At 38.8% G+C, this 20,986-nt stretch overlaps 3 protein-coding genes across 3 annotated transcripts in view; all 3 read left to right on the forward strand.

Moving 5' to 3' along the window:
- The first annotated feature begins 540 nt into the window (after positions 1-540).
- Positions 541-8,877, forward strand: LOC306786108 (uncharacterized protein). Its single transcript, XM_079280752.1, has 11 exons — positions 541-798; positions 2,192-2,280; positions 2,520-2,669; positions 2,956-3,089; positions 3,266-3,402; positions 3,561-3,654; positions 4,242-4,359; positions 4,609-4,832; positions 4,978-5,149; positions 5,261-5,388; positions 5,543-8,877. Exons 2-11 carry the CDS (start codon positions 2,193-2,195, stop codon positions 5,858-5,860), a joined length of 1,563 nt encoding a protein of 520 aa, XP_079136878.1. The 5' UTR covers positions 541-798; position 2,192; the 3' UTR covers positions 5,861-8,877.
- A 2,047-nt stretch (positions 8,878-10,924) lies between these two features.
- LOC306785374 (ubiquitin-conjugating enzyme E2 2-like) lies at positions 10,925-13,669 on the forward strand. The gene is made up of 7 exons (XM_079279730.1): positions 10,925-11,072; positions 11,572-11,635; positions 11,812-11,843; positions 12,122-12,199; positions 12,294-12,399; positions 13,126-13,219; positions 13,314-13,669. Exons 1-7 carry the CDS (start codon positions 11,049-11,051, stop codon positions 13,357-13,359), a joined length of 444 nt encoding a protein of 147 aa, XP_079135856.1. The 5' UTR covers positions 10,925-11,048; the 3' UTR covers positions 13,360-13,669.
- A 1,573-nt stretch (positions 13,670-15,242) lies between these two features.
- Positions 15,243-20,986, forward strand: part of bicc1a (BicC family RNA binding protein 1a) — a 52,315-nt gene continuing 46,571 nt past the window's right edge. The window contains exon 1 of the mRNA XM_079280082.1: positions 15,243-15,739. Within this exon, the coding sequence (XP_079136208.1) occupies positions 15,547-15,739 (193 nt within the window). The 5' untranslated portion in view covers positions 15,243-15,546. The remainder of the gene's footprint in view (positions 15,740-20,986) is intronic.

The following is a 20,986-nucleotide window of genomic DNA, read 5'->3' on the forward strand; positions in this document are numbered from 1 at the left end:
TACTGTTGGTGTCGCAGTTGAACGTAAAGGGATATTCAGCAGACAGTCAGTAAGGTGCCACGCTTTGAAGACACCTTGTATGAACTATTAACATATGAGTGTCTGATTGACAAACGTCACTATAGTTAATGCATGATGTCACTCACACTTCAGCAGTCTTGACATTGTTTCCTGAATGACCAAGTCATTTACATGTTCCTTATTCGTTCATCGACGCTTTGTGTTGCAACATCAAGTTTCTTTTTTGTTTTTTTTAGCAACAAAGTTTCAGTTTTAACTAAAACAATCAGAACATGGTCATTAACATAAATACTGAGCCACAGCTGCTGCTTTTTTTTCTAACAATATTTCAGCAGAATACTAATCCCAATGAAACCAGCTCAGCATTTATTTCAGAAAAAATGAATAGTAATGTATGCAGAGGAGTTAAAAATGAATTTTTCACCTGCATAAGATAAGGTATTTCAGTCAAAATCAGCACTTGCATTTTACAGCTATTTCTATGTAACTCACAGGAAAAACGGGAGAGTAATTTTTCCGGAGTTACAATTATTTTCCACTGAAGGAGTCATATTTAATCATTTTGGAGTGTAATTACTTCCAGTAGCCAGTAGAGTGTGAGTAAATATTCAGAATAAAATCTATTGGAGTAAAACAGCGTGACCACGCCCACAACGGTTCCTTAAGTTTCGTTTCTGCCGCCATGACACCTCTCGCTACACTGGAATGAGCTGACGTTTTATGGAACGGAAGGGCTGAAGTGAGGAACAGAAGACGGCATTTGAAATAACATGTCAGGTAAGGTCATTCGTTTTGGTTAACTTCATGTGTGTAAGGTACATTGTGTAGCAACATTGCAGCTAACCTAACGTTACTTCACTATTTGCATTGTCAGATATGAGCCGTAGCTTCTGATTGTTCGCGTTAGCAGATGCTAACGGTAGCTTCTAACGTTTTCACATAACTTAGTCACAGTCAAACGTTAGCTTCTAACGCATTAACATCAATTCGCAAAATATTTGGTGGTTTATGGACATATTAACGTCGACACACCTGGATTAAAGTCTCAATAAAGTAGTATTAGCTATCATCAGTAGCCAGCGGACTTCACTGAGCAGGTGCATGTGTGTTTTATTCTGTGTAGAGGGGCTGTCTTTTGCTGCAGTTAGTTGGTGCAACAGGTACATTTTACTGTGAAAATGGCTATGTAGAATTTGCAGTTTGTTGGCGTCAACACGTGTATTTTACTCAGAAAGGAGCTGTTAACGACCGTTTTAAGCTGCATTTGTTGGCGCTAACCTGTGTATTTTACTCTGAAAAGAGCTGTTAAAAACCGTTTTAAACGGACTGTTTCTAGCTGCGTTTGTGGGCGCTAACACGTGTATTTTACTCTGAAAAGAGCTGTTAACGACTGTTTTAAGCAACTGTTTCCGGCTGCGTTTGTTTGCGCTAACACGTGTATTTGACTCTGAAAAGAGCTGTTAACGACTGTTTTAAGCAACTGTTTCCGGCTGCGTTTGTTTGCGCTAACACGTGTATTTGACTCTGAAAAGAGCTGTTAATGACTGTTGGACTGTTTCTAGCTGCGTTTGTTGCCGCCAACACGTGTATTTGACTCTGAAAAGAGCTGTGTTGATGGACTGTGTTTCGCTGCAGTTCATCAGCACCCTGGTCGATGCAACATGTGTGTTATACTTTGAAAAAATGCACTTCACTCTGTTGACTGCTAAAACTAGCTGGGCTTGACATTGGCACGGGCCACTCGCGAAGTGCGGGTAGAATTCCGCAGCATAAGCTGATTGATCTGTTGCACTGTGGCATGCTAGAGACGGCCAAGTCGGAGACAACCAGGTGAAGTAGACATTGTTCAAGATGAGACAACTGGTTACATTTCTGATGATGTGTTCACGCCAAACGCAGTAGATTACATACAAAGTCTATGCACAGCCACTATGAGACTGGAGTGACGCGAATTGGCGATTCAAGCGAATGAACAGGTCCCTTTAGTACAGCGTAATAAAGACGTGCTTAAAATGTCCCTCGTTTTTATAATGAAATAGTTTACCCTTGTGGAGACCTACTATTAGTCCATGCATCATGTCTTTCTAATGTTGGCTTACTGTGGTATTACTAATGTTGGCAGTCAGCTGTTTCTGATAATGAAACTAATTTAATTGTTTTTGTCATGAAGGATGCAAGCTGTAAGAGTGAAGTACAGAGATCGTCAGAAGTACATTTGTTATGAGGGGCAACTAACCTTCAAATCATTTTTGGATTGTGGTGAGTGAAAAATATTGCACACACTAACCTGTGGAACAATACACTTGGGATGTCACTCTATGTTTTGCATACCTGAAAGTCTTTTCCCTGGAATAGCAAAGGTCTGCATGGAACACTGTCAGTTTTGGGATTACAATGTTCAAGTGAAGATGGCCTTCTGATTGCTGTCTGTTATGTTTTTCTGCAAATACACAACCGATTCATCACTAAGCTTGTCCCTTGGTATTTTGTCTTCACAGTTGCCAAGAAATTTGACCTTCCAACCTTGGACTTAAAAGTCTATGATGAATCAAAGACCGAAGTTGATGAGGAGGTGTTTGAGTTTCTACTAAAGAAACAAGACATTGGTGTGCTGGAGATTTGTCTACCCCAAGACCCAAATCTTGAGGGTTAGTTACTTATTAGCTTATAACTTCATATTTATCTGTACGGCTTGGTCAATCTAACATGTTTTGAATATGCAAGACAATTTAATATATCTGAGTTGGGGTTTTTTAAAATCTTATTTAGATATTTTGAAATCATCTCTGCTCACCCTTTCCACAATTTCTGGAACTGTTGTGGGCATGATACAATGTGAAATATTTGCATTCCTCTAATAATGGATGTGTGCACTTATATTGTCTTATAGTCACATTGTTAATCACATTAGTTCAATGTTAATATGATTTCTAGATTCTTTGAGCTCCCCTTCATGCTCCTCCTTTGCAAGCTTCAGTGGAGACAATGAGAGGGACTCGGACGACACCACTATATTGCAGCATAGTCCTGCTACAAGACAAAGAGATGAGGGAAGTCATCTAGCTCAGGTAAGCTCTGCAGTTTCCCTTGCATCCTTTCTGAAGGTTTAAAAAAAATGCCAAGGTTGAATGGTAAATGGCTGAATAACTGAAGTTGTAAAATTGTGGCCATTCTGTTTGATAATACTTGATGTCATTATTGTTTTAAACGTTTCATTGTGTTCATTTTTGTTCTTCCCACTTAGATGATTGAAGACATCCTGAAGAACAAACCTGGAGGAGAGAGGATCATGAATGAGTATGCCCGAACAAAAAGCCTAACGGATGCCAGAAGACGTGATATGGTCAAGATATTGGTCGCACATATGACAAGTGAACATGGGTATGTTGTCATGTTGTTATTATTACATACCTGCACTCCTAATACACATGTGTGTCTTGAATTGACACAGTACAACACCCCTCTTTTAGCAGGTGGAATTTACACATCAATACTTTTGATTGGAGCACATATAGTAAAGTCTGTGTGTTTGTGTGTAGGACAAGTCCTTCAAGGCGCGTTAAAGAGGACTACGCAAGGGGCATCACTACCTTGTACCCATACCTGGCCGATCCTAGGAGCAAGTTAGGCTATGTAAGTACATTAAAACGTCTAACTTATTTACTTTTCACTTGCTTGGAATGTAAATATTTCAACTGCTGTTTTACAGATGGGTAGTGTTTTTATTTCAAATAAAGATCTGTAAACATTACTGCATGGCAACAAGGGCTGTCACTTTTTGAACATTTGTTTGAATGTAATTAACATTCAAACTCTAATGACTCATTTGAATAAAAAATGTACAGTCTATATCCACAGCTGACTGTTTAACGTAGTTTACTTTGTCACCCAACAGAGGGCGCTCTAACGTATTGCGTGTCATTTCATATTTGTTCGAGTGTTATTTTTGGAAAAGGTGACAGCCCTAATGGCCACCATCTCTGCCTTCCCCGTAAGTTGAACTCTGGCGGTGTTAAAGCTCAGTTTACTTTCGCACCGCAAGGGTTAGCCCATTAACAAGACACAACACTAACCGTGTAATACAATAACCTCTGTTTTTCAAAATAACTGTCATTAGAAAGAAAGGCCTCATCACAATACTAGGAAATATGATAGTTTTTGGGGAAAGATTAAACTATTTCAACTTGTTCAATCAAACTGAATAACCCTTTTTACTTTAGGAGCATTATTACAATGCAGAAGATGGGAGTGGGTATCTGGCATGGAGACTGAAATTTGTTCAGAAGGAAGCATCGGAGGGAAAAAAGAAGACCTGCAGTCAGTCACAAACACTAACTGGTATGTGTGAAGTCTAATTCATAATGCATGATGAGGGAATAATCATATAATGTATATATATATATATATATATATATATATATATATATATATATATATATATATATATATATATCCTATTTTTCTTCTGGAGACGTAAGTGCCTGCATGGCCATCCTTGCAGAGTTTTCCAAGCCTTATTTCTTATATCTTAGGACATAATATCATATACTAACCCAGTAATTGATAAAAGTGCCACCACTATTACAGGTGGTCCAAAAGCAGAAAGAGACTCATTCAGAGTGGAAAACGGGCTAACCACAGAAAGCCTGTGCTGCGAGGCCATTGCGCTTATGAAGCATACAGCTGATGAAGCAACTGTGAAGGAGAAGATGAAGCAGACCTTTACCTATCGCCAAGACATGGTTCATGACCCAGTGAAGTCCTCTGAACTATTCACAGCGTTTCCAAGATTCCTGGACATGGCAGGACTGGTATGTGAACGTTCTACTGCCACTGTCATGACAATATTATTTCTGTTCTACAATAGCCTGGGTAGGGTTGTAAGATCTGTCATGACCATGGTGCTACACCATAATGTTTACTGTTCTGTTTTGACCAATTCTATCTTGTCTGCAGATTGACCAAGACTTTGGTCTGATGTTTGGGGATGCTGCTACTACAAAGTTCCTGGAGAGATGGCCTACTATCTACAAACAGAAAGTCCTCGAACAAAGCCGTGGCCTCACACAGACAGCCGATCTTCAAGACCTGGTTCAAAATGCTGAATGCACAACAGACGTGGAAAATGGTATGCTAAAAGTTAAGGATCATAGTTATGGAAGAGAGAATAGTTTTTGAATGAAAAATGGATTGACTGTTCGCTTGTAGTAAATGCTTGTTTATGAATTTTTACTTCCAGGATGGGACAGTGACATGTCATCCATTTTGGTTCTTGTCCACCTTCTACCACCATCACCACATGGCCGCAAGAGACCAGGAAAACTCTCAGCCAGACAAGCCAGTGACCGTCTTGTGAAATTCATTAAGGTGAGGTTACAGTTCAATTAAACTGGAAAATCGTCACTGTTCTGTCCCCTTTTCTAAACCTTTCAATCCTCTTTTTAAGATTATGGTCAATTAAGACATTTCCTTAAACTGACTAATTTTATAGCTGACTAATTCATTATTTTTTCTGTCACAGACTGGGATGAGCATCCAGGGGCATCTGGACGGCATCGTGGAAAGCCTTCAACCATACCTGCTAGCTGTGGGGACCCAGAAGAGTCTGATTCACAAATACTTCATTGTGATTGACAAGCATGCAATACCTTGTAAGTCACCAGACACACTTGCCTGTTTTGATGAGCTTTTCAAAGCTCATTTTGTCTTTGGTACTTCGTACAACCAGGATCTGGTAAATGTGTACAACTTCTTGCAAACCACGATCTTTGAAATCGATGTTGATACCACTAAGGTGAATCCAAGGGTTGCAGAGTTGAGGGCTCGGATGCTGCATTGAGTTGATACGAAGATGTTTTGTTTTATTTGCAAAATCCCCCAGGCAAACACCAATTCCCTGACAAAACACTTGAAGTTGATCCACGGACTTTGTTCAGGAAAGACCCTTCGTCTTAAATGTGGTCAGGCTGGTTGTTCACTAGTTTATGGCACTTTTTCTGGGTTTCGAAAGCATCTAAATAAAGCACATGAACCTTGTTCTGATCCTGGTGAAGGCCCATCTACATCTGAAGATTTAGCAGCAAGTAATTTTGATGACTTGCCAGCAAGAAGTTCACCTTCTGACTCAGTCCTTCTCAAAAGGAGTCTTGTAGACAGCTGCGCTGCAACAGTAGCCGAACTTAAAGTGGCAGGCGTAAGTGAAACAACTGTTAACTCTTTGGTAATTTCGATGGAAGAGATTGTTGACGATATCCATAATCAAGCAAAAGAATCTGTGAAGAAGTGTCTATCTTTACAGGAGCCTATCAAAAGCGACATTGAGAGCAAAATTGATCAGTGTTTCGAAAAAATGGAAAATCCCTATGGTGTATTAAATTCTGAGAGTAAAAGAAGGCAGTATTTTACAGAGAAGTGGGGAAGGGTAGACTTAGTTGAATATGTTCTTGGTACAAGATTTGATACCCTACGCAATCGCACCACTGGAACTTATGATCAGGTTGTTGTCACTGATAAATTAGTTTACATCCCTATTTTGAAAACTTTACAATTTATTTATCAACATCCTAACATAAAAGAGATGATGCAGACTTCAAGTTCAGGAGAAAATCTTCATGACTTGTGCGATGGAGATCTTTTCAAGAGTCATGATCTATTTTCAAAACAGAAGCATGCCATTCTGATTCAGCTTTTTTATGATGATTTTGAAACTGCAAATCCTTTAGGCTCAAAACGGGGAATACATAAATTAGGTGCACTCTATTTCACCTTGCGGAATTTTTCTCCCAAGTACAACTCAAATCTGCTTAATATTCATTTGGTCGCTTTATTTCATGCCCAAGATGTTAAAACATATGGCTTTTCTAAAATACTTGATCCACTTATGCAGGATATTAAAATACTTGAGAAGGATGGAATTCGGGTCCCCTTGTATGATCAGCCAGTGTATGGAACTATTGTCCAAGTTACAGGTGACAACCTTGGTCTTCACAGTTTGTTTGGTTTTGTTGAATCATTCAGTGCCAGATATTGTTGCCGCTTCTGTCTTGCTGAGAAAGAAGACTTTCAGACTGAGTTTAATGAAGATTCACCCAAGATAGTTTTGCGAACTCGCGCACTTCATGCGGAACATTGCCAAATGATGGAGACAAATCCCACTCTTCCCTATGTGATGGGCGTTAAACGTTCTTGCATTCTAAATTCCTTGCAATATTTCAATACATGTGAAAACTTCTCTGTCGATATTATGCACGATATCTTGGAGGGAGTGGCACAATATGAAATGAAACTTCTATTACTGCACTTGAAAGATAAGTACACAACATTAAAAGAAATAGACTGTAGAATTAGGAGTTTTAACTATGGCTATATGGAGCAAAACAACAAACCTCCTACAGTTAAGTTAAGGGAGGACTCAAATGACTTGGGGTTGAATGCAATCCAATCCTGGTGTTTACTTCGCAATCTACCACTTATCTTTGGAGACTTGGTTTGTCCAAATGATCAACACTGGTATTTGCTACTGCTTTTGCTTCAAATTGTAAACATTGTATTTTCACCAAAGTTATCAAAGGGTATTACTATTTTTTTGAAACACTTAATCGTGGAACACCACAGGTTGTTCAAGCATTTGTTTCCAAACAAAAGGCTGCTACCAAAACATCATTTTATGGTGCATTACCCTATGTGTATTCTTAAAATTGGACCACTTTTGCATAGTTGGTGCATGCGCTATGAAGCAAAGCATCATTTCTTTAAGAAACAATTAAAAAGCTTCAAAAATATCACTAAAACTTTGGCCAAGAAACACCAAAATCAAATAGCATACAGGTGGCAGACATTTGATCCCAATGAAGTGATAATTGGTCCAGGTAATATGGTAGCTTTAAATGTGCTAGACTGGGGCTATGAGATAGCTGAGACTATTCAGGTACCAATTGACACCAAGGTTTTAAATATTAGATGGGCCAAACACCATGGAAATATGTATCGGACGGGTTTAGTCGTTTGTCTGAAGGTTCATTGTGAGATGCCAGTTTTTCACAAAATCCACCATGTAGTTCTGAAAGATGAGAGGTTATTGTTTGTTACATTTGCCCTGCAAACAGTGTGTCTTGATGAGCATTTTAATGCATATAAAGTTGTGTGCACAAAAGACGGACCTCATGTAGTTGATGTGAAAGAGATTTTCTGTTATAAAGCATTTGATGTACAAATGTCATACAGGTGTGATGATGCAAGTTTGTTTATTGTGCCATACTGTTTCCTATGATGTCATAGTGAAAAGGCCAAAGTGTTCCAAAGGTCCAAAATGTATTCTGTAAAATATGTATGGATACATTGCACATTTGTAATACAAAATAATAAATTGTGCTTTGGTAAATACTGATATCTGATTTATTTAACTTGTTGGGTTTAATGATAACCTTCCAGAGTAAGTTCTCTCAGGTTTTAATCATAATTTAGTTCTCTATGGAGTGTAATTTAGTTCTATATGGAGTGGAATATAGTTCTATATGGAGTGGAATATAGTTCTATATGGAGTGGAATGTAGTTCTATATGGAGTGGAATATAGTTCTATATGGAGTGGAATGTAGTTCTATATGGAGTGGAATGTAGTTCTATGTGGAGTGGAATGTAGTTCTATATGGAGTGGAATGTAGTTCTATGTGGAGTGGAATGTAGTTCTATGTGGAGTGGAATAGTTCTAAGTTGAGTAAAATGGCAGTAGAGTTGTTTTCATTTTATGCTACATAGAGTAAATTATCATCATCTAGAGTTAAATACAAACACTGAATAGAGTAAAAAATACTCTGAATCATTAACTCTGAGGCAAGAGTAGATTTTACTCTATATAGACTGGGACCAAATGTTGTATTTTATTGAGTAAAATTTTATTCAATTTGAGTAAAATTTACTCCGACAAATTTACTGTGTGACTGCACTGACTGCACAATGTTAGAAATGAGCGATGAGATTCAATGCTGTAGATGTAAATAGATAGATACATGAACAGAAAATCTCTTAATTTGCTGCAATCCGTGACTTTGAGGTATGCAGCAGTCCAGGCGTGAAAGATGAGAGATGTGCCCCTCCTCCCATGTACTGTATACATATCTGTATGTTTGTTTGTCTTCCACTTTGCTCTCTTTCACTCTCTGCAAGATGAACCTGAACATTCAGTCATTTTCCCTCTGAGCGGCAACGTCATAATTACAATAATGTACAACCATAATGGATGAGTTTATAACAGCTTTGTGAAGATAATAGGTTTCAACACCAAGCACAAACACATTTTTCCACCTTGGGGGATAGTGAGTCAACTGATGTCCATGTTTCATCTCATCTTTGCATTATTTTCTTGTTATCTTATCATCTGTTATGATAATCATCTGTTTATGTGCTGTAGCTTTTCCAAAGTCATTTAATTCATCCATAAAAACATGCACCGAGATGCTGCTTCCATAGTAAGCACATTACTCTCAAATCTTAAATGAATTGGGAAATGACTGAGAAAGTTCCTTTTATTCAGCTGAACAACAACATAAATGTTAATTTAGTTCTTAACCATTTTCATTCTGACTTGACTGACTAACTTGTGTCTGATTAGTGATTCAGGAAAAGTATCAGTTTGTGCTTCAGGATACAAATGCAGCCTGTGTGAGACTGGCAGAATCTCCCAGAGTTCAGTTCTTGGCCCTTTATTATTTAACATACCTTTAGGCCAACTCCTGTATTCCTGCACATTACTCAAAATTCATGACTACAACTGGAATACAAGACTCAAGGTCAGAGTTAGAAATGTTGTTATAATGGAATCAGATTTGAGCCTCAGCAACCAAATCAAGACAGTAATTGCAACATCTTGCATCAGATCTACAAATATATTGGAAGATTCATATCCAAATTTAGAGAAACTCGTTCATGCCTTCATCTTAGCAGGTTGGACTTTGGCAACGGTCGCTTGTTTGGTTTTCCCAACAGATCCCTGCAGACCCTTTCAAGAATCAGGATGCTGCTGCAAGAACCATTCTTAAATCGTTACACTGGTTTCCTGTTAATTATATATGATTTTAAAGTGCAGGTGTTGAGGGCCAAAATACATCTCTGCTATGTTTGAAGGACCCAGTAGGCCCCATATCTTTCAGAAACAGTTAGCTAGAAGTGCCTTGAGTCAAAACGAAACACCACATTGGATTTAAACACTGTACTGTAGACACAATGAACCAATTTTAGCCATTGCCAAATCTAAACTGTGGACTTCCTTATTTTCTTGTGCCTTGGATTGGTTATATTCTCTGCTGCCCTTTCATTTCCCTCATTAAACGGGCACATTTATTAGCGCTCTGTATTATTACTGCACAGTGTACAGTCACTTTTATTTCTTCTTTTACCAATATTTTGTGTGTTTTGTAAGTTATTTTCATTCTATTACAATACATTTTAGCATCCATTTCATTATATTTTAACACTGTTGTTTTAGCATCTGTGTTGTTGTCAGTCCTTTCTCTATGTTGGTCAAAATAAAGTATAATAAAGAAACACAAATAAGAATGTCCTCAGTGCTGGTCACATACTACTACTATATCTTGCATCTAAAATATTTTTGTACATATTCTTAAATTTAACATATCTGGGAAATAAAGACTATTCTCCAGTGGTTAGTAGTCCTAAAGGTGCACTGTCAGATTATAATAACTGTTTGGATGTAATGGCCTAGTTTTTGTAGCCGATTAAAGTTTTGCTCTAAACGGTATTCATTTTAATAACTTTACTGTTATAAATTCTTAACAGTGGTTTCCATTGGACAAACTGGGTCCATGTGTTTCGGAAAACTTGACTAAAGAAGACTCAAATCCCCACAATGCACCGCTCCATACTTCATCGTCGAACAAAAACGCGGAAACAAAAGAAATACCCAGTTTGTCACAACAAATAAGACCGGTTAGGCATAAAGTGAGCATAGCTGTAGCTGACAGCTGTCAAAGTTAACACTGTAGCTTCACTTAATCTATCTGAAGGACTTGCCATGGCTCTAAAAAGAATAAAGAAAGTAAGTATCCGTCTGATTTTCGTTAATGTACAGAAAAGGTTGGGGCGATGCGGGGAAACGACGCTATAGCGTTAGCCAGTCAGCTAACGTTAGCTTAATAGCATCTGTATGCTAACCTAACGTCGTGAAAGCTTTAACGAGAGGTAACGTTACGGGTTTCACTACCAGCAAGTCCGATATTTATGTCACTGCCGAAGACACTACCCAGAAGCCAGTTAGCTAACATTAAGTTAAGCAGTATAACTTAAACGAGCTAACTTCCAGCTAACTACGAGCTAAAGTTGGCCTAGCAAACAAGCAGTGTCAACGCCCTGTACGTTTGTGTTGTTGGCTACTTTTCAATATGATTTAATTACCCGACATTTTAGTTAGCTATCTGTTCGCTAACGTTCGTTAGTCACAGACGGTGAGCTTTTTTGTTATTTAAAACAATGCACGGTCGTTACAGTGCGACGGAAGCTGTCAAACTCTTTAATTGTTGTTTTGTTCATTTGTACAGGAGTTACAAGACTTGGGGAAGGACCCTCCAGCTTCATGTTCAGCTGGACCCGTAGGGGATGACTGTAAGTATAAGATTATATTAACCTGCCATTTTCTCAAGTGTAATGCTGTAATCTGCCACTGTCATTCTTGTTTGTACTGTGGGGACTGTGTTGCAGTGTTACTGATTTGTGGGTATAAAGCCTTGGTCCTAAAACATATTCACACATATTGTGTTGTCATCTTTGTTTTCTTTTAGTGTTTCACTGGCAAGCTACCATCACGGGACCGGTGAGCTGTTTCTGGATTAGTTTCCTAGATTTTATTTAAAAACCAAGCTTCTTCTGGATCTTTAGACAATAGTGTTTTATGTTGACTTTACAGCCCTTTCTGTTCTGTATTGAAAGCACAGACTGGCACACTCTATCCCAGTGTTAGTCTCTAAAGCTCGTGGTGTTTCTTAGACAATAGGAAAAAGGGGAAATGCCATACTTTAAACATGGGAAAATAGTATTTTTTCCCACACAGTACTAGGCATAATTTAACATACATTTTCCTCTTCTTTTTAGAATGACAGCCCGTATCATGGAGGAGTGTTCTTCCTTTCTGTCCATTTCCCCACCGACTATCCCTTTAAACCACCAAAGGTAAGATTATTAAATTTAGAGATTTAGTAGCTCAGAACTACATCACCTCAGAAGGGAATGTGATCTATTAATGCTTTGTTTGTTGTTTTCATAGCTTTCCTTTACAACGAAAATTTACCACCCAAACATCAACAGCAATGGTAGCATCTGCCTTGACATCTTGAGGTCGCAGTGGTCGCCTGCTCTTACTGTATCAAAAGGTAACTAATATCTTCCTTTCCTCATGTAAAGGTCAGGAATATCACAATAATGTCAAAGTTGCGCTGTGATTTAGTGCCATATATGTTGAAGAAGATTAGTAGTTGTATAAACATCTCTATGAAGTCAGCAATTGAATGTAAAATAACATAAAGAAAGTTCAATTAAATAATATCTCAACTATAGAAATAGTCATTTTTCAAATTGAACTGGATTAATTATAAATAATAATATATCAATGTTCATCTCATTTAAAGTACAATATGGGTAAATAAAGTACTTCAATTTCGAAAAAATAATTGAACTGAATTGTCTTCGCCCTGCAGCTTTAAATTCAGTTAATTCAGGTGTGAAGTGATGTCAACCAAAACAGCCATGATATTCGTGAATAGCCGTGAATGAAGGTGGCATGGATCGATCATATTGGGCTCCTAGATTTTGGATCTATAACCGATTTGAAACTTTGAAAATAGTGAGATTGGGTGTTTTGTACTGTATAATTGGAGGCGCAAATGGGGATGTTGAGATATGTGATGATATGTAATGACTAAAAACACACTTTTTGTCAAGAAACTAAACTAACAGAATTTTGATATAAAGGTGCATGAAATCAAAGCTTCACCACTTGTATTTAAATTGGTTTATGGAGAATGAATGAAGAAGTTGGAAGTCCCTTTTAATCGAATTGAAACGTGTGTGCATACTAATTTTTGGTCTTTTTCTTCCAGTTTTATTATCCATATGCTCCTTGCTATGTGACCCAAATCCAGATGATCCACTAGTCCCAGACATTGCGCACATCTACAAATCAGACCGACCGAGGTGAGTACAAAAGCCAGCGCATTTGTAATTTGGGAATACTTTCATCAGTCAACTAATCTTGAGAAACTCAATCGACTTCTTTTTTCTCTTTTAGGTACAACCAAGTAGCCAAAGAATGGACTGAGAGGTATGCGATGTGAGGAATTTCAGCAACAATGACGCATCCCTGAACACCTGAAATGATGACAGTACTGTTTCAACTGCTCATCCACACTGGTTCTAGTTGTGGTGTTTTATTCGCTTGAAGCACTTTCTCTACTTGGACTTTACTTGACTTAACTGTTTTTACGGTTTCTGTTTTTTTGCTCCTTTAAATTTGCGTCATTATTATAATTTGTTGTTGTGGTGGTGAGATGGCCTGATTATACTTTTCTTTTAAGAGATTTATATTGTACCAGACCTGACTGGATTTATTTTTCATTATTTTGCATTAAAGACATTAATCGATCAGTGAGTTGCAACTTGTTTCTTGTCAATACACATGAGTAAACTGGAACTGTGACCCTTCTTGTTGTGGCATAAAGTGTTTGATTCAGTGTACAGTACGGTATATTTCTATCATCCACAAATCAGTCTGCCCCTTGTTCTACTATTCACATGGCCACTAGGTGGTAGCCTTTACTGTTTACCGCCTTTTACATCAGGACGTTTCTCTCCTGGACAACTTAATATTCATATTTGTCTTTCATTCAATTCAGGCCCATTTGCTAATGGGTTATTCATGTGGATAGTGGCCATTATAGTACCAAGCTTTAGCAATTCAAATTAGACGACTCATCATCTGGTTTCTGCTGGTGAGGTTGGTGTACCCACAGTAATTGAGCAGCTTATGATCCTATTGATGTCTACAATACAGTGCAAACATGCTGATATTAATGTAAATACGGGCATACACATTTAATTTCTGCAGTGCTTTGTTAATGTGACTTAATCAGACGACTAGGTTTTGTGGGGACTTGTCCTAGTAGAACACAAATGTGTTCCTCACCTTTTTGGAGATTCCTGATAATGTTAATAAAGCATTTACGTGACTGCCTTATCATTGATGGATTTATTTGCACGTCCAAATGTGCTAGAAGTGGACTGAGAGAGCCTTGGTAGCGCAGCACTGTGGTTACTTTGCTTTCTAATGAAAGCTCCCAGCTGTCCAGATAGTCTGGAGGCCGACATGAATAGGAAGTGTGACTCACGTGAGTCGTATTTACATATGAAGAATAACGGTGATGGTAGAACATCACGAGCCCCTGGCCTGACATGTTCCTGTTGTGGAGGTCAAGTCACAAAAACAGCAAACCAAAATATTAGACAATGACATAATACGGTGTGTAGGGAATTACCAATAAAAACGAGCTAAGCTAACACCATAAAAATGTCAAATTTAACATGGAAAATTGCATTTATCAAGGCCACTGGAAACTGTCAATCATTTCCACACCACAGCATGAGAATAAGCCTGGAATTATATGAGACGTGAAAACCTTTTATTGTTTACATGACTGACCTGGTTCTGTATTACTTCATCAAAATCAGCACATAAACAGCACCTTTTCACTGTGGTCCCTGATTTAATGTTGGCTTGTTCCCCATTTGTTTTAGTTTCTCTTTCCTGTGTTGCTTCCGTTTCCCCAATCTCAGCATGTGTAGTGTTTCCTCTATTAACCAATACATTGCGTGCATGGGGTCTTATTATAAACTGCCAGCCTGAGTGGAAAATGATCAAGCCTGCCATGGTTTATTTTCATATGGTATAGAATGGACTAGTTACAATATTTAGCTCATAATAACTGTGATTCAATTTGCTATAATCTCTGAGCGGTTTCACTTAAATGAGACTTAAAAGTTGTGTCCCACAGTCGGTAAAACAAATTATATCTCGTGAATTTCTCACAAATGCTAAAGTTTGAAGACTTCACTTGAAGCCTGGAGGAGGAAGATGGTTTTTTTAAGTGTTTCTGGGAGGAGCCCGGCTTCTTTTTTTTTTTTTGCAGGGTGACACGTGAAACTTTCTCGAGGAGTTGGTCGGTATGTTTGCTGTGTCCTGAACGCGCTGCGTTAAGTCGGCGGACAACCTATAGCTCAGTGGACCAGTGTGCTCCTGACTATTTTTAGAAGTCCGCCTGTAAATGGGGGTAAAACGAAGGAGCCTGAAGAAACTGTAGAGGAAGGTCTCAACTGCGCTACAATGAGCCCGCACAGCACCACAAAGTGACGGAATTAAAAAAAAAAGAAAAAGAAAAAGTTAACAGAAGTTCAACTGCTTCGGTACAGCTCGACTTCACGTTGAATACAAAACGCAGTGGCCACTGGAGAAGTTGCTGAGCAGCGCCATGGCTGCCCAGTGCGACGTTCTGAGCGGATACTTGCAGCAGTCGGACCAGGGCTCCAACAGCGAGCGCAGCACCGACTCTCCTCTCCCGGGATCAGAGGAGGACCTGAGCGGACTCCATCCGCTGCCAGACCCGGAGTGGACCGAGGAGAGGTTTCGGGTGGACCGTAAGAAGTTGGAAGTCATGTTATTAGGTAAATTAAATTAACTAACTACAAAGTTAGTGGTAAATGTAAGCGTTTTCATTGGATAATGCGGTTTTAGGTTATATCCTGTCCCGTTGTTTCCGAGAAGCTGCACACTTCAGCCGCCCTCTTACGGCCCCCTTTGTTTATGTTCGACTCATGCAATTACCCTTTCTCAACACAACTACCAGCCTACTTTTGGTAAGTTAAAATGTTGGCACTCCTTTGCGTGGTCAGGAAACTGGAGCGTGTCGTGTGCGTGATCTGAAACGAATCAATTAAGACAATTAGGGGCCAATTAGCTTTCGGCTTTCAATTAGTGTTATAAAAGTAGATTACATATTGACCGTGGAAGGAAGTTGGTAGTGTTACGCTGATTTGAGAGTACAAGTTGTCCAAAACTTAAGTTTGAACAGAAAGTTGAAGAGGTCAAAGACAAAAGACCAAAAAAAAGGATCAATGCTGTGCTTATGGAGGTAGTAACATGCCCCGACCACAGGCTGTCGCTGCACAAACTCCCATAGCGTGCATTTATTTGTTTGTAGACTAAAGTGATATTGACCTGAACATGGAGTTTGCTTACTTTTCTGTAAAATAAAAAAAGGCTATATACACGTACAGTTGCAACAGTTTTCATTAGGAAATTAAATTTTCATGACTTCTGCCTCAAAACTTAATGCAAGATTCCTTTCGAAAAAAAAAAGTAATCTTATTTGTTCTATACTATCATGTTGAGTTTTACTGCGTGTGTGGTAATATATTTTACTCACTGTGTGATCTCTCTTCTAATCACATGCAAGTGATGGTGAACATTAAACAAGCGATGACAGACTCATCAGGACAGGACAGTTGGAATGTCCCTGGAGACTCTTTATCACACATTTCTAAACGCAAGAGTGTGGAATATTAGGATTCTTTGTGATTTCCAAGAAGGCAGAGACTCAGCCAAACAAGTCATAATTACTGTAATTAAAACGAGCTTGATTTAGCTTTCGGATGAGTAAAGCTTTTGGTTTTCTCACTATAACTTGGTGGAAGCTGTTCGTCTGTCATGTTTGAGTTGTAGTTTCAAATTTGTGACTACTTTTTGGAGTAATCCTCAGTGAGCGTCTGGTCTTGAAGTAAGTTTATCCTAAACACTCAGACGCATGCACACACAGACATAGTTCCCCTTGAGAATGTCCCGTTTGCTGCCTCGCTGCTCTGTACATTCCTCAAAGCTCCATGTCATCCCCAACTCTTCCAGGAAAACAACTTAACCAGAGGCCGGCCCTAAAACTGAGTGTCCCGGACAAACCGTGCGCCACGTCCTAAAAGTGTTTCTACGTCTGTTTGTGCTATGTTTAATCTATCCAGTCTCGTCTTTACAGTTTAGTTAGTGCGGTCTCGTATCGCTGCCAACATCTTGTTTCACAACTGCTGCATCATGACATCACGGGTGACATTGCTCATGTTGACGTTGCAGCGAGGTTGTGGAAAAGAAACCGGCCGCTGTGTTCATCTGTCTCCTAGTTTTTCTGGTCAGTTGTAGGTTCAGGTTTTAAATGCCTCAGTATCTCAACTGTGAAACTGCTTTAACCTTTAACCTCTGGCCTCTGGCCTTCAGGGAGAATCCAGGATGTCTGGTTGTGTTATATGAAGCTGCACAGTCTTAGCATCTGACGAGTTTTGCACACGAGGACCAAAAGCTACAGTTGTAGTCTGGATTTGTTTCAGTAGATGTAAATTCAAACCCCAGTATTAGGCTCTTTTAGTCTCCTCAAGTTGGGTCAGATCTCTGGAACATCTGGCCGTGTTTTGATTGGACGAGCTGCAGACGTTGGCGTGGTACATCATGTTCTGAAGGCCAGAATCTGGACTCTAATGAAATCATTTTATGGGAACTCCCGTTTATGTTTACTCTGCGTTTTATTGTTTGTGACGGTATCTCTGAATTCTCTTTCCTGGAAAATTAAGACCGGCAAAGAGCCACAGGTCGACACACGCTGAGATCACTTCCCAAACAACAATAGCTCCGCATCTCATATTTTTATCAGATCCAGATAATGTTTCTGCACTAGTTTACACTTACTTACAAATGATTATGTCAGTGGTTCATTTTGACCTGCTGTGAGGTGCACTTGCTTGTGTACAGTATGCTAAACATGAATTCACTCTCTCGCTTACGGATAACACATTCCTGCACCTCATAAGAGGTTTTGAGAGAAAGACGGAGACATTGATTTTTGCCAAAATACCAAAGATATTCAGTTAATAAAATAAATATTATAAAGCAGAAACACAACAAAAAATCCTCACATTGGAGTAGGTGGAAGCAAATAAGAATATTTGGCATATCTGCTAAAGAAATAGTTAGAAATGTATTTATTATCAATATAGTCTTTAATAACGTTTCTGTTGTTCGACTCATCGATTGAACTTAACGTTGCGGTTCCAATTTAAAACAGTATTTAGGAAAATGTTACGACTCATAATTGGGTGATCAATTCCTGAATACTTCAATCAATTCCCTTTGCTCTCTCTGTGTTGACCTTGTTTAGATACGAAGCTAGCTGATTGCTATGATTATGGATTATGGTGTGATGCAGGTTAACAAACAGAGAAATGAGCCTGAAACGTGTTTGTTTGTGAGATTACATGCTTTTGTCGTCGACCTCTTGGCTAAGAGTTTGGTTGATTTCAAGTTTTACAATGAATCACGAACTTCTACTGTCGGGCAATCAAATCGCTCCACTGATTGCAGATGCTCACTGGTTTTATGTGATGTGTTGCCTCTAGAAGGCTCCTCCGATCTGCTCCTTCTGGATGTAATGTACAATCTTCTGAAAGGTTTCAGGAAGTTGTCGCATCTGTACCAACAATAACCAAGGACAAGGAGCAGAAGACTGACAACTAAATACATAAATGTAAATTGTATTTATGGATACATTTCATTTATAAATGTTATGTATACTTGTGTCTGAAACAGAAACATGCATTAATGTTCCTTTACTTTCTGCATCCTTTTACTATTTAATGAGTTTTTATCTATTTGTTTCATCCATCTCACCCTCAGCATTTTATTCAGTAATTGGTAAATTGATTTGGCAGACAGCTCACTGTAGTTTTTAAGGTATGGCCAGAGAAATCTGATCTCCTGTAAGTGCATTCACTCCAATGCATGTGAAGTCTAATGGCAATTATATGAGCGTTTAGTCAGGAATCTTAAAATGTTTTTGCTAATCATAATGATAATTTCTAAGAATAAGGGTTCATGGTGGGACATCAGACTGGTGAGGAACCATACAGTCAGGGGTTGTATACATTTTGAATAATAAAAATGACCCAGAAGCACTTTATGCCCGTTTTTAAAATATGTTAGTCACTCACCAGCATGTCTCCACACCGAACAAAATCTCAGCGTACACAAATTTGGATCCGCGGTATTTTACGCTCGCACTCTGGCACCGTTCGCATCAGGAGAAAATGGAAATTGTTAACTTCTTAGCAATTACAGATTGCAATTACTGTCCCTGGCATTGGCAGGAACGCAGGTTGCTGGGCTTGGATCAGTAAATAGTGTAAAGTGACAACAAAATCTCACCGTGCCAGCCATCTGGGTTCAACTGTTGTACCGTTGGCACCCCAGAATAGAACTCCCAAGTTAATGAGTTGGATGCCTCGACACAGGCCTGAAAGCTTGAAAGATAGTTTTATGTGTTTGGGGAGCAGTGGAAGAGAACTTGGGTACCTTTTCTTTTTTTTTTTTACATTCATTAGGAAGTTAAGAGGCATGGGGCAAGTGTGGGAAAGACGTAACATTTTCTTCAAACGGAGTGCGTTTACTCTCCATGTGCAACCAGGTGTTCCACATTTCTTCTTTTAAGCACACATCGTCACTGATGTATTCAGCTGTGTACGGGTCAATTTGAGGTTCCCCAGCTCAGACTGGTAATGATGAGAGTTTAGTGGTGTTTGTGACTGAGCATGGCCACAACTTAACATGTTTTCTGAGCAACAACAGCCTGCAATTAGGCGAAGTGAATCATTTTCTTCACTGAACTAATTTGCGTTCCTGCTCCCAAATTGCAGACTATTATTGGGTGGCTTTGTCTCGGAACGTAAAAAAAAAACTGTTGTTGCATTTTTATGGTAACGAGAAAGTACAAGGTCTTCGCAGGTATTCTCGGTATGCAGTTATCAGTATAGGTGCTGCTGCTTCACCGAATGTCCTCTGTGTAGAGGACGCGCTGAAGACGTGTGTTGAAATGTTTCTCACACACAACTTCATTTGTAGGACACAAAAGAACATGAATATATTCATTTGGAGGCCAGTGGAAACTCTTCCACTGAGAAGGGAAAATTGCCCTCCGATGAAAATGTAATTATTATAATTTTCTGTATTTTCCCTTTTTATTGTGTGGAGAATTATTTCTCTGGCTTCTATACCCACATAATGAGGTGAGTATGTGTGAGGGCCTCATCATCCTCTTCCTCCTGGGTGCTGAGTAAGGCTCAAAGACAGGAAGTGAGTGTCTTGTGGGGAATGTGCTGCAGGCTTTCTCTCCTCTCTCCCTCTCGGCCTCCTTCTCTTGAGCACTCAAACACTGCTCTGTTGTTCCAGCTTCCATCAGATCCACTGTGAAGTTGTTGCTCTCTATCCTAAAATCACCTTTGTCGGGATAATCGTGGATATTGTCATGAGGGACTTTGGTCGGTATCATGGGAGAAAAGTGAAAATTAGAGCCTGATTTAAAAAATAAAAATGTATATATATATATCTCATGTAAGAAAAAATACTCTTGGTCATGTAATTTTTTTTAAATTAATTTATCTGTTTATTCATGCAGAGAGAACTTATTTAATAAGTTAAAATGTTTTTCACAAAAAAATTGTTTTGATAAAAAAAAAACATTTGTGTCGCAATCAAGATATTTGCTTATCAACTAAATGTAAGGTGAAGCAAATTCAGTATTAGAGTTTTAAGCGTATTTTCATGATTATCGGGATAATACAGTAAATTGCAATTTTGCATCGAATTTGCATATTGTAGCATATCTATTCATCATCTCCATAATTGATAATTAGGCACAATTCTTAAGTTGCACTGATTCACAGGTGCAGTACTCTTTTTCATGTAATGGCATTAGATTAGTCTGATGTGAAAGTAGAAGCAGGAAACTTTGAGAGCAAACCTTACACAGATCACCTTTCAGGAAAAACGCAGTGACGAGTGGAAAACAATAGACTGAGCTGGAGAGGAAAGTCCTTTCTGAA

Source organism: Melanostigma gelatinosum (assembly GCF_949748355.1).
Source record: "Melanostigma gelatinosum genome assembly, chromosome: 12".
Lineage (NCBI taxonomy): Eukaryota > Metazoa > Chordata > Actinopteri > Perciformes > Zoarcidae > Melanostigma > Melanostigma gelatinosum.